General features: G+C 40.4%; 1 protein-coding gene across 3 annotated transcripts in view; it reads left to right on the forward strand.

Annotated features, from left to right (window-relative positions):
• Window positions 1-13,657, forward strand: part of oxr1a (oxidation resistance 1a) — a 209,276-nt gene that overhangs the window by 156,966 nt on the left and 38,653 nt on the right. For all 3 annotated transcript variants that reach the window (XM_049584533.1, XM_049584531.1, XM_049584532.1), the window contains 2 exons: window positions 7,451-7,558; window positions 11,061-11,174. In XM_049584533.1, coding sequence (XP_049440490.1) covers window positions 7,451-7,558; window positions 11,061-11,174 — 222 coding nt within the window. The remainder of the gene's footprint in view (window positions 1-7,450; window positions 7,559-11,060; window positions 11,175-13,657) is intronic.

The following is a 13,657-nucleotide window of genomic DNA, read 5'->3' on the forward strand; positions in this document are numbered from 1 at the left end:
TAGATAGACCTAATTATTCAGCTCTTTGTATGCTTAATTCTAACTGGAACTGGTATCTTGTTCGTCCACATCAGTACAGGCATGCATTGAAATGTTTAACATCTGAGTTTCTCTCTGTCATTCTTATACACAGTAAACAGAGTTATATCAGTAGTTGTGGATGAGCCCAGTTTGGTTTACTGGATTTGACTTCTTAGTCTGATCAACAATAATGGAAGATGAGATCAACAATGTAGTTAACTCTTTACCATTATCAGACTGTGACTTTTAGTTCAGCTTCTAGACCATTGCTACATTGTTTATATCTAAATGTTTGTTTTGGTGACTGACTAATATGTAATAATTTTAGGGACACACCTGTGCACATATATATTTAAGTTTTATAAAAGAGGGGTAAGAGCTTATCCAGACCTATACACGCACAAAGTGGAGAGATGTCAGAGTGAGGGGGCTGCCTTGGTCAGGCGCCCCGAGCGCCTGGGGGGGTTCGGTGCCTTGCTCAAGGGCACCTCGGCAGTGCCCAGGAGGTGAACTGGCACCTCTCCAGCCACCAGTCCACGCTCCATATTTTGGTCCGGACGGGGACTCGAACAGGCGACCCTCTGGTTCCCAACCCAAGTCCCTATGGACTGAGCTACTGCCGCCCAGTGTTGAGTCACAAGCCCCCTTCAGCATTGCTAGCTATGTCAGGACCGTTAGCTGTGTCAGTGCGGCTGGTGGTGATAACACACTAAACAATGCTAAAGGGATTTTGCAGCTCAAAAGGAGGCTCATTACTCAACCAAGGTGACCAGGGGGAAGACCATGGATGTCGTAAGAGGGAAAAAAAAGAAGATCTTTTTCTTTTCTTTTCTTTTTTTTTTCCTTTTTGAAATTACGTGGATGATCAGTGCTGCTTCCGCATTGGGCCCATAGAGCAGGCGCACTAGAGACTTACGGCCACATACCATGGCTGAGTGTGCCCCGGCAGCTGACTCCAGGTTTAGCACTCCTCTAACTTGAATGGTGATAAATGATTTAAACTTGCAGCTCTTTTAGACTTTCCAAATGTCATTGGACTGAATAGATTAAATCTTGATAGTGGAATGAACTAACCTGAATGAATTTATAAACGTCTCTTTTGCAATCAAAGTCTAATGAGAAAAAGTGTTTTTCAGCCCAATGACATCACATTACGGGCTCCGAAAATTGCAGCACTGCTGTTTGGCCACAACAGAAATTGGCTTTAAAGCCCAGCACACCTCCAGGGGGCCTGGGGAAGACTGGAGGGTGGTCACCATGTTTCCACAGCAACACCATCCCATTACCTGGACTGTATTCCCAGCAGGAATAGTACAGTAAATAAGCAGTACCACTAGCTCGCTCCCACCTGACCCATATGGTGTGCAGTGCAGAGCAACCAAGTCTAGATAACCAGTGGATATCAGAGGGTGGGCGATGGCCACTATGTTTTCACATGTTAACGCTGCTGGCAAGCTGTCTGTCAGCAAAGCCAACAGAAAGTAAAATAAAGGCAAAACAATTGCATCATAAAACATAACAAATTTCATCACCTCTAAATGAAATGCGGCACTAAAGGTCATTGAGTCAGTGGAGCACCAAATCAAAAAGTAAGGCATCTTGTATTTCACCTCATTTTGCATTTCTTTTGTAAGAATTAACCGGTTATTTACCGATGAATGGGTGTTGGGCTATTGAAAGCACAAGTAAGTAAAACTAACATCCCTTACATTAACACACATTATTGATTCAATAAGTGAAACATGAGGTCAATAGAAAATGTCCTGCCTAAATACTTTGGTATAGTAGCTGAAAATGCAGTTTCCTAACTTTCGTGATGTCATTGAAAATACTGTACATCCTGATGATATTCACATAGCCTAAATAACTGAATTCAGCAGCTCATTACTTGGCTTTATATACTTTGTCTTATAGCTGCTATCTGTATCTCACACAGACAAGAATGCTCTGTATTTGCTTGTGATGAATTATATTCATCTCTAAACCTGACAGCAACGAGCTTTGTCCATGTCTTCACTGCCTTGGTTGCCGTGCAACCTCCATTTAACTTAATCTCAACTTTGATCGAATTATTAAATTAAATCTGGCCTGATGAACAAGCAGTGAAGATATAAAGGTATCAAATAGCATTTTGAAAAATGAAGGATGTCTACTGATTTGATTTGTTTCGAGAAACTGATCAAATTAACATTTAATCCAGCAGGACAATTTAATCATCTCAGCAAACTGCTGTTATTATGTATCTCCACTTTGACCCTTCAAGGAGATCTGTCTGTGAACAGGGCAAAAATAGACATGTGGGTTAACAGGCGGCATATGTGTGAATCACTGTGTCAATTTTCACTTGTCACCTGCTACACTGACATTGATAAATGATAAAATTATTTGTTTTTTATCTATCTATTATGATCGTCAGTGGTGGTGTTTGAAATTTTTGCCTGTAAATCCTCCCATCACTTTATGTTTGGTGACATCCATCAGCAATCAGTTAGAAGCCTAGAATAGTCAATCATCACCCTTCATCCTCTGCAGTGTAGCTCTGCTCACTGTGAAACCTCTGCCAGTAAACCTATCTCAGTCAGCCCACCCAGTCCATGCTGCACAATGCATCTCTGCTCTGCCTTGTTCATTGTTTTCCAAACAAAATTGCTCACATTGCTGAGTCATGGAGACTGTATCCCAGCAGCATGACTGACCTCAGATCTGATTAGTTTGTTCCCCCAGTGGGTAGGGCATCCAAACTCAGTGTAGCCCACAATCTGGGCCTTGGATTAGCACTTAGCACACTCACAACACCGTTTTGCCAAACCCCTAGCTAGCTCAGTCTCCATAGAAGAGCCCAGTTTAAAAAGACATGAATAGATGTGTAAGAAATAACCCATGATGAAAGGAGAGTTATTCAATAAAAATGACTCAAAAACTGTTGTCAGTTGCCGAGATTTCAGGATTTCAGAGCTCACTTTGCAGACAGACTTTTTAAGTTTCAAGACCTAAACTGCTTTTATGTTGGACTGTCAACATTCTCCTACCCCCACTTTGTTTGATTCCCCTACAGTGAAGGATGGTGCTAGAAGCAAGTGACCAGCATCACAAGACATTTCAGCTCTAAAAAGAGCTGGGCTCTTAAGCACTGACAATGCAATATTACTGTCATTGTGCTTTCACAGGACTCCCTTAAAGCAAAGTATTCCCCCCAGATGGGCGTCATTTTGTGGAGCACAGCTGTGCATGCTTTGACGGGCTTCATGACCATCTCAGCCAGTGCTCTGAGTGTATGTTCGCATTTTGTTCAATGTATTTTAGTTTGTCAATATATTTTAGCACTATTTAATTGTACATATTTTCCCATATAATGTTGTGATGGTCAAGCAGCAGCAGCAGCAAGAAGCAAAAATAGAAGTGTGTCTTTGTAAACTGATGATCACAAAGAATATGAAAATCATCTCTGTTTGAAGTCACAGTTAGGTGTTATGTCTCCTGTAGGTTTAATCTTGTGGCCAAGGCAAATATAACGTTAATAAACAACCATTTAGGCAGTTTTCAGACAGTTTAGCTAGCTTATCCAAAAAGTGATGTGACGACCCAGTGTGAGCCAACCAGGATGTGCACCAGGCACACACACGCAGGACATGAGGCACTGCCCCTGGGTGAAAACAACATGTCTTTAGTGAGTCCCATGCTTTCATGGTGTTAAGTGTTTTACTAGCTCTTGTTGTTGGGTTTCATTCATCATTAGCAAGCTTTTTATCATATGACTTTATGGTCGGTTACACTAAGAGGCTTTCTTCCTGAGATGTTGTATCAGTGTTGTTAGTATTCCTCTGGTTGCCTGTAGATAGCTTGCTTCAGACAAAGCGTTATTATGAATGGGTGCTTGTCTGAATCCATTTATCAGAATTTTAACCAATTTTAAAACATCCTGATCATTAATCATTTTAAGTGACCCCTATATTCAATATCAGAGGGACAAACAAACATTCTGCTGGAGTTGATGTAAATTGGAATCGTTCCGGATCCAAATACAGCATGCAGCCAACATGTCTCTGAGTTTTCTGCAGGTTTTTCTTGTTCAGGTTTGTGTTCCTGCTACTTGCTGGGAATGCACCACCATCTCTCACTTGATCAGCAGTGCTTTTCCCACTTAATCCTGCCTCAGTCCTCACCTGGCTTCATTTTACCCCAACCCTGCCCACGGCCTTGGCCCCTGTCTCCATAGCTCATCACACACTCTGAATATTTGTGCTGATGAATGCTTGATTTGCTCGCCTCTCTGAGCCACAGATTTTGGGGATGATGCCATATGGCTCTGTTGTTTTTGCTAAATCAAGTACACTTTGTATATTTCAAATATTTGAAATATGAATTCCTAAGAGCTCTGTTTCAAACCAAATCTTATTCCATGCATGCTTCATCTCTGTGAGTTTACTGAGGATTTTGTCTCATGAAATGCTGTCTGACACCTGTGTAATGCAGTGAAGATGCAATAGCTTCTAATTTTTCACTTCACAACGACTTTTAGTTGCTACCTGGAGACAGAATAGTCTGTGTTTGGAGCTTGAGTTAATGCACGTCAACAGTAGTGATACTAAATTTGAACACATTCACTGGTTGCTGAGTTTCTGTATTTTCTGCTTCTCCCCCTCGATGTTGCTATGTGCTGCTGGCATGACCATGATCCTGATCATGTCATGTGTGACTCCCTCACACACAATGATTCTGTGTTACTAATGTTCCAGCTTGTCTGTCTTGGTTCCTCTTACTCAACTACCTGTCTGTGTCTGTGCTCTGTGTGTCTGTCTGTCTGTCGGTGCAAGAACATCCTCCTGGAAACAATCCGTCATGTCAAGAATTTGGAGAAGCTGTCATTCCTTGGTGTTTTTTCTGGGACTGTTTGCACACACACATACACAGGGAGGCTGCACACATGCTGTGAACCACTGAGGCAGTCCCATGACTGTTGCACTAAAACACACAGTGCCATTATCCTGTCCTAATTATACACGGCTCAGAGTCAGCCCTGCCTGTCTGGTTCTCGGGGGTTCTCTCCCCTGAGCTCACTTTTTTTCACTCATACCACGTTTCTCACATTTGCAGGCACTTTTTGACAGGGTTGTCAGCCTTATTTGGAAGGTAGAAACTCCCACTGGGCATGTTAGATGCTTAACTAGTTCAGACACGTGGAGCACATCTCTGTTGTATGGATTTTAACTGGTGGAGACAAGCAAATGCACCTGCGTAAAACTGCAGGGTGCAGCAGCTGAGCACAGGATGTCGCCACATCAGAAGCCTGTGTGATCTGTTAAACATGAAGCACTACCTCTTCTTCTGCTTGTTTGTACCCTTAATATGGTTCAGGTTGATATGCTTTATCAAATTATATTAAGTGTAGAGTTAGTTAGTTAGTTAGTACAAAGGTTAGCGTGGTTAGAAAAATAAATGCAAGCCCAAATTAGGCCTGTCAGGATAATTACATTATCGACCTATCAAGGTCAGCAAAAATGATCGAGGTCATGTCCGTATATGGTACGTTATTGCTTTGTGTTTACATTTGTGTCTATTTACATAAGAATGTCACCAAAATTTTAGTCAACATGTTGCCTGAATAAATAGTGCGGTTTTCCCTTCCATTCTAAAGCCGCCTTCATGTCGCCATGCAGTAACCACTACGGACCACAGCTGCGATGACAGGCAGGTGCTTCTGTAAACACTGGCAAGTGCAAGCTAACTTGTAGATGCATACTGACATTGCCAAAGATTTCTACATATTTGGACAATTTACTTTTTTTCTTTGGTTGTCCTAATAAGTTGCTGGCACTGTAACTCTGGGTATTCAGACACCAACATTATCAGCTCCTCCATCTTGTCTTATTTTTGCTTGTTTGATGCTCGCTATTTGATAGACCAAAGCCAAGCAACAACCGCCGGTAGTTCAGATTTTGCTCAGCACAACAGAGCAAAATCTGCGTGTGTTCACTTGGGTGGCAACGGCTTCATACCCCCACAAATATGTTCAAACCGCTTTCCCTCTGCTGCCTTTCCTACATTGAAATAACTAGAGGTGGCACATGGTAACTTAACCCTTCGTTACGAGTGGAGGCCCCATAAGACTTGGATGCAATGCCGAAGTGTTTTTTCACAGTGCCCGAGCCAAATGAACCGAAAAACGATATGCTGTGACGCGTTTTGCTGTCATTTCTTGTCAGATTAAAAGTTCACTGCTCTTTGAAAGGTTGTAGTTGCAATATGCTATTATATTATCATAAGATCAGTGGCATAAAATGACGATAATATTGTTTATCGCAATTATGTCTCGGACAGTATATTGCCCAATAAAAGTAGTTATCATGACAGTCGCCAGAGGTCAGTGTCTACTGGTGGAACAGGCAGCTGAGCTGAGAAAGGTGTTGACTGCGAGTGGTGGGGATAACTTTACAGGACTGGTATAAACAAAAAATGCTGCTGTTGGAAGTATTGCCGCATATAACTTTGTCTTAAAATGACCACCTCCAACACACATCATCTCAGTTCAGCCCAGTGATATATCGGTATTCACTGCGAAAACAAGAGTCATCGGGTTCTTCAGCAAGAAGGGCATTTATTTGTTGTCTGTTTTTTATTATATGGACAATAAGTATTTAAATCCAGCAAGACTTGTTTAAGTAGGCTAATTTCATTTTAGAAACACAGCATTGTATGTTAGACAATGACATACGTGCTAAAATGACTTTTATCACCAGTAGCTCAGCCTTTATTCCTTGTTTTTTGTTTTTTTTTTAACACAAAGACTGTCATATACCGCATAGCCTGGTGAAATGTCAGTAAGGTATGAAGGTATGAAAAAAATACTGCCCAAGCCTGTTGTCCTCTTAAGTTTTTGGCTTTACAAAAGTTTGACAGACCTGCTGTGCCTAGTTACAGTTGCTAAGCTTTGATTGCACAATCATTTTTCAGGGGAAGGGTTTTGTAAACAGTCAGTATTAGTTATCTGGTGCTTTATAGACTAATGATTAATCACTAATGAAAATAATTAATTCGCAGTTAGCCCTAGACTTTGTGCTCATAAGAGCGTCTTTGTTGTTTTAAATTGAAAAAAAGAGACAGATGTAGCTACATGAGTGCTTCACGAGATAACACAAGACTGCTGCTGACATTCATGTCAGTTCATATCTCTGCCAGCAACATTGCCTCCTGTGGGAATCTATTCCTGGTCAACAGCTGACAGCTTTAATTTGCATAACATCCCTAAATCTAACATGCAAAAAATCTAACATTAAAATAATAATTACGCAGCTCTGTGTTTCAGCTCCTCTCTCTCAGTCTCTCATAATCTGTGTCACATCTTCAAGTCTTCCCTCTGCAGCTGTAAGGAAATGCTCTGAACAGAATCAGGAGTGTGATTTTGTGCCCCTTCTCTTGTTTTGTTGTCCAGGTGGAATCGCGGGACACGTTGAACAGCATTGCGCTCAAGTTTGACACCACACCCAACGAACTGGTTCAGCTGAACAAGCTGTTCTCCAGAGCAGTGGTGCCTGGCCAGGTGTGAACCGCCGTGCACGCCATCACTGATATATTCAGCTGCATCACTTCATCACAGTCCTTCAGCAACCTCATATCTGCACCTTCTCACGATCCGGTCAATCTCACAGTAGCTGCTTTGACAGTTCATAATGCATTCTCAGTGGTTTGTCTTGGTCTCACAGTCACTTAACATTTTCTATTGTGCTTATTGGAAACTAGGTGGAGAGATTGGACATAGTTTTTTTTTTGGGAACATCACATGCTGCATGTGTTTATCCTCCCACTCTCCCAGAGGAAACTGCTGACTCACTGTTCACATCCCTACTATCTGTATCCCAACTTAATTGCCTGCTAATTACAGTGTCATTTGTCCCATTAGGATGCAATTCATTGCAAAGGACCTATTTTGTTTCTAAAAAAAAAAAAGGTATAATAATATGTGTGATGCTTGAATTCTCCCACAGACGCTTAAGTTCCGACAACATGACACAAACTCCCCATCTTTAGCCCGCTAAACATACTGCCAGCTTCCCTGGCTTTCATCTTTGTCTTTTCTTTTTTCAGTAATTCTAAATGAGTTTTTGAACTGGGAAAAGTGACAAACATCCAAAACGATATTTTGTCTCTGTATTTCTTGGCGTCAAAATGAAATCCAGACGAATGGGGACGAACCACATACGCCAGTCCTGTTGGCATCGTCCGCTGTCTCAGCTCTCGGCAAACAATGCCGAGTTGATCTGCGTCCAAGCAGCGGGGTGTAGAGAGTACTTACTGGACCATCAGCTCTCTTCTCCTTCCACAGCTCAAGTGTATACCACAACATAAACAGCTCATTTCTTGAACCCTAAAGCTGTACCTAGATAAATATTTCATCTCTTAACTTCTTGTAGATGCCAAAAATGTACAATCCAAAAAAGAATTTCAATATTAAATTCAATGAGGAACTACGCCCATTTTCAAAATTCATAAATGTTATTCCTGTGGTCTGAGACAGTCCAACAGTATTATTATACATGAGCAACTCTCTCCTAAATCCAAAAGCTAGGGTGTTAAAACTCTAATGTGTTGAAGTTTAAAGTCTGGACCTCCTCCATAGACAGTGAATTAGAAATGATGTTATAGATGCCACTTGAAGTACCCAGGGGAATGTTTTGAGTATAGATCGAATCACAGTGACATTGCACTAACAACAACGATCACCTCCAGGGAGACAACTGACAGTTGTATAACTGGTAATCTTATATATTTCTGTTATTTTCAGCCGTAACTGTAACATTCAAGGATACATAGTCAAACATGACCGTCCGATCTATCTTGCGTTTCTGCTGTGCTTATTCAATATAACGTTAGTGTTGCTTTGCTCGTGTCTTTGAAAAACCAAATCTACCAGCACAGACACAAAGCAATTTATTGCTGTAGATCAGGGGCCACAGCAAAAACATAATTTGGCCACCTAAAACACCTACATGAAAAATCGATATTAGTGTAAGTGTAAGCTATATTTTGAATATCTTCTCTGCTTTACCTTACACACTAACCTATCTGATACTTGGTTAGTCCTGAACTCCTGTTTTTGTCACTGGAGTCTGGTGGCGTTGAGATAACAACTTCAGTCCCCTGTCAGAAAAGGCTGTCTAACTGCAAGGTAAAGCAGTGAAAATATTCTAAATATATATGTACAGTCAAACTGATATTGATATTTTATAGGTATGTCTTATTAAGATGGCTAAATACTAACCAACTGTGGCAGCATTAGCTCAGCACCATTTAATTTTATATGTGTGACGCAGGGGTTTTCTACCTGGATGTTATTGTAAACAAACATTGTGATTCAGTCAATATGGGTACATTCCCTGTTTTAGAACTAAGCACATTACAGTTGAAAAGCTCATTTTGGTGTCAAAAAGAATACAAATATTCTGTGGGTCGTTGTCTCTGACGCAGCCACAGCCTTTACATCCCATGATATCACAAGTTTGACACTTCCCTCTCTGGTTTCAGGCTTTGAGAGAGTAGCTCATATTCACAAATATTAAGTGAACTTTTCTAGGCCATGGAAATAACATATTTAAAATCTTAATTCAGGTGGTGTTCCCCTTTAAAGGCTTAAAAACCACTTATCTTTTTTTCTGAAAATAGATATTATACAGGTTATACAGTAATGAACATGTAGAGGGCTTCTCTTAAGAGATAAATTCAACATTTTGGCAAAGTACTCTCATTAGTTTACTTGCTGAGAGTTATATGAGAAGATCAATACCACTCTCTCGTGCGTGTATGTTGAATATGAAGCTACAGCCAGGACATGGTTAGCTTGAATTAGCATAAAGATTGGAAACAGCCAGCAGGGCCCTTAAACGGCAACTTGTGGTTTTTACACGTTGGTTTCTTTACAGAGAAAAACACACAGGATAACTTGTTAATTAGTGACCTCTAGAAGTGCTGGTAAGGATTGTTTTTAAATCTTTGGACAGAGCCAGTCTACCGTAACTGAGTTTAACCCATGCATGTATTAAAAGAGCTGCGTAGGGGGCGCCCAATATCTTACCTGGTAGAGCAGGTCCAACATGTTCCAAGACAGTGTCCTTGCTGCAGCGGGCTGGGGTTCAGTTTCAACCTGCAGCCCTTTGCTGCATGTCATTCCCATGCTCTCCCCCTTTCATGCTAAATCTGTCCTATCAAATAATGACAAAAAAGCCCCCCAAAATATCTTATCTTATCTCCTTCTGCATTACTGGACCCATAGAGCAAGCACATTAGAGACTTCCGCCCGCTGAGCCTGCCACTTCCGGTTCAGCACTCTGCTTACTTGAATGGGAATAAAATGATTTAATCTTATGGCCCCGCTAGACTTTCCAAATGTTATCAGACCAAATGCATCAAATCCTGATATTAAAACAAGTCATTTCATTGGGTTTGTGACACTTGAAAGAATTTAGCCACTGATTTACCCTGTTTCCAGTCTGTATGGTAAGCCTAACTGTCTCCTGGCTGTAGCTTCACACTCAACTAATTTTCCTTTTCCTCTGTGTTATTAAACTAAATATCTTTTGGTTTTGGGAATTCCTAGGGCATTTTTCACTATAATCTGACATTTTATTATTTAAATGATTAATTAGTTAATCGAGAAAATAATCAACAAAGGTATAAATTATGAAAATATGTGGTAGTTGCTGTCCTGTATAGAAATAAACTAAATTTGGCTGTCACCATGTGCTAACTACGTAAAAATTATCAGTTCCCTCATCCCCATAACTGCGAACTCCAGCAAGTTTACTTGATCATCATAACCGTCATTTTCCCTTCTCCATTTATCCCTGTCAGTGGCCTGAGGCTATTCACGTGATTTCATGTCATTTGCCTTGTCAGTGTTGTGGTTGGGTTGTGTGTGAACTGTATGCATATGTGTGAGAAAGAGAGATTCTCTTTTTTCCCCTCCTTGTGTGTGCGTGCGTGGTGTACAATGCGTGTTTGCACAAAGGCAGCGCCTGTGTAAATACAGACATGGATTGTGTTTGCAGGTTCTGTATGTTCCTGATCCCGAGTACGTCTCCAGTGTCGGAAGCTCTCCTTCCCTCAGTCCCATCAGCCCCCTGTCTCCCACCTCCTCAGAAGCTGATTTAGAGAAGGTGACGGTACGTTGACCACACCTCTGATGCACAATCTCACACACTCAGAATAAGTGTATTAACAGTTTTCATGCTATTTGTGGGCAGAATCAAGAACTGTATGAAATATAGTATTGTAGATGTTTGATCTAAAACTTATTAGTCTTACATGCAATAGATGTTAGTGGTCTTTTTGTAATAATCTCATTCCTGCTAAAGTATGTTACTATTCAGGTGACAGCTAACAGAACTAAAGTGTTTGATGTGGGGCCATTGTCTTCTTTAATTTGGTCAGAAATAGTTCACTATGATCAATAAGGAAGTTTACCAGCAGAGAACTGCCAAAGGCTATATATCACAAATGCATTCAATGCCACAATACCTTCCATCTTAAATTTTAGGAACTGCAAGCAGACAAGATATCATGCAACAGAAACAATAGACTCATTACACCTGATTATCATACACAGTGTCTCACGTACAGTACTTGCACATATACAACCAACCCAACAGGAATAGTCCATGCCTCCCTGTCACCGCTATATACAACCTGTCACACACACCATAAATTGACTTATCCTTCAACCACTGCTGTCACATTTTAAAGCCCTGTTCATTGTCAGCCTAAAGGTGAACATCCAAGATGATGTGTCACACTGTCGAGGGCAAAAACAGACAAGAATTGCCAATCATTTCCAAGGATGGGTCACACATTCCAAGGACAGGACAGGAAGTGTTGTGTGTATACTATGTTTCACATAAAGTCATCATCAAGGACATATGTGTTGCTTCACAAACTGTTCTTCATTTTGTTGTGGAGGCACTTGTGGAAAGTGTGAGGTGATTTGTTAGAGTGCATTATCCAAGAAAACATATGTTGTCTTTATTATGCTTTCATAACTAAAAACAGATTGTAAGGCAGCAGACAATGTAGGTTTACTGTAATTGAGTTGGCATCATGAGAAGGAGGACATTAAAATCAAATAAAGTCTGAGATTTATATTCTTTGTTGTCTTTGATGCAAAGGCAGCAAGGATGATTCACCAATAAAATCACAAAAAATTGATGATAAAAATGTCATATGAATTATAGGTAGGATAATAAACTTAAGCCTGATTTATAGTAAGACTCAACAAATTTGATAAGCGTTGCTCGAGAGAAGATAAACAGTCGCGTGTTTTTGTCAAATTATGTTTTAGCAAAAGGTTTCAGTTATCTTATGGTAGTCAGAGTTCCCTGTGTTTTTACAGTGCAAATCTGTTTTAGTTTGTCTAGTGAAGCATCATCTGCACGGACAGCTGTTAAAATCTCACAGATATCCCACTCCATATGTGTTTTTCACTTATTAACCATATCTGTTATATTGATTGATCAGCTCCCGGTTTCTCTGTGAGCTGCACATTCACACTCACTCGATATGGTGGGCAGGGAAATAACATTAGTGAATCAATACATGTAAAAAGTGATTTCTTCCCATGAGGATGACATGAAAATTTTTTTAGGTTCAGTAAATGTTTGCTGTCAGTCAGCCTGGTGAAAGCAATTTGGCCGGCCTTGTCCTCTCTGCTCCTCAGGAGCTGCTACTGCTGACAGACAGCTGCTTCTGTGGACAGAGACGCTGAATGGTTGAAGTCGATGTGGGTTGCAAAACAAAATATGATCATGCGCAATGTAACAAAATTCTCCAAGTGCATGACATAAAAGGAAAGTTTCAAGCGACCTTTTGTTCTGTCAAAAATACGTCATTACAGTCAAGCAACACTCATCAATTTAATGTGTGTCTGTAACTTTTGCTGCCTTCTTGGCCAGGTCCCTCTTGAAAAAGAGATTCTTAATCTCAGTGAGGCAAACCTGGATAAATAAAGGTTAAATAAATAAATAAAAATAAAATAAATCAAAAGTGTCGAGCACCCAACCTTAAGTCAAGCTTTACACACTTCCAACTTTCCACAAGCCACAATCTGATCTTCTTTATGAGCGTGTGGTTGTTCAGCTCAGCCCTGACTGACGTGTTCAGAGAGATCAGTGGTGTATCTTAACTGAGTAGTCAAAGCAGCTCAAAACAAGACAATTAGCCAGCAGCATTAGACTTCTTTTTTATCATGTTAATTAGCTTTTCTAGCAAAAAGCCTTGTTCTGTTTTTCACTTTCCCCAGGGTCTAAAACTGCCATGCCTCCGCTGCTCAGATCCTAGAGAACTCAGACAAGGTGCAGTAAAAATCAGACCATCTAGGACAATACTGTTCAAACTTCCCTTCAAAATGTAGCCAAGTAAGCTGCTTAAATATAGCATATACTTAAGCATATTTAAATAAATAATGTCTAGTCACACAAAGAAACACAGTTTAAAAATATGTTTACTTCCTGTCTGCATTCGGCTAATTTCCTTTAATACTTAAATATGTCTTATTATATTGCTGTCACAAGAAGGAAGTGCAAAACATGCAGTTACATGTGTTGGTTCATATATTTATATGTCCAAGAAGACCATGACCTCGTGTGTGCTGCAT

Source organism: Epinephelus fuscoguttatus, linkage group LG8 (assembly GCF_011397635.1).
Source record: "Epinephelus fuscoguttatus linkage group LG8, E.fuscoguttatus.final_Chr_v1".
NCBI classification, from domain to species: Eukaryota; Metazoa; Chordata; class Actinopteri; order Perciformes; family Serranidae; genus Epinephelus; species Epinephelus fuscoguttatus.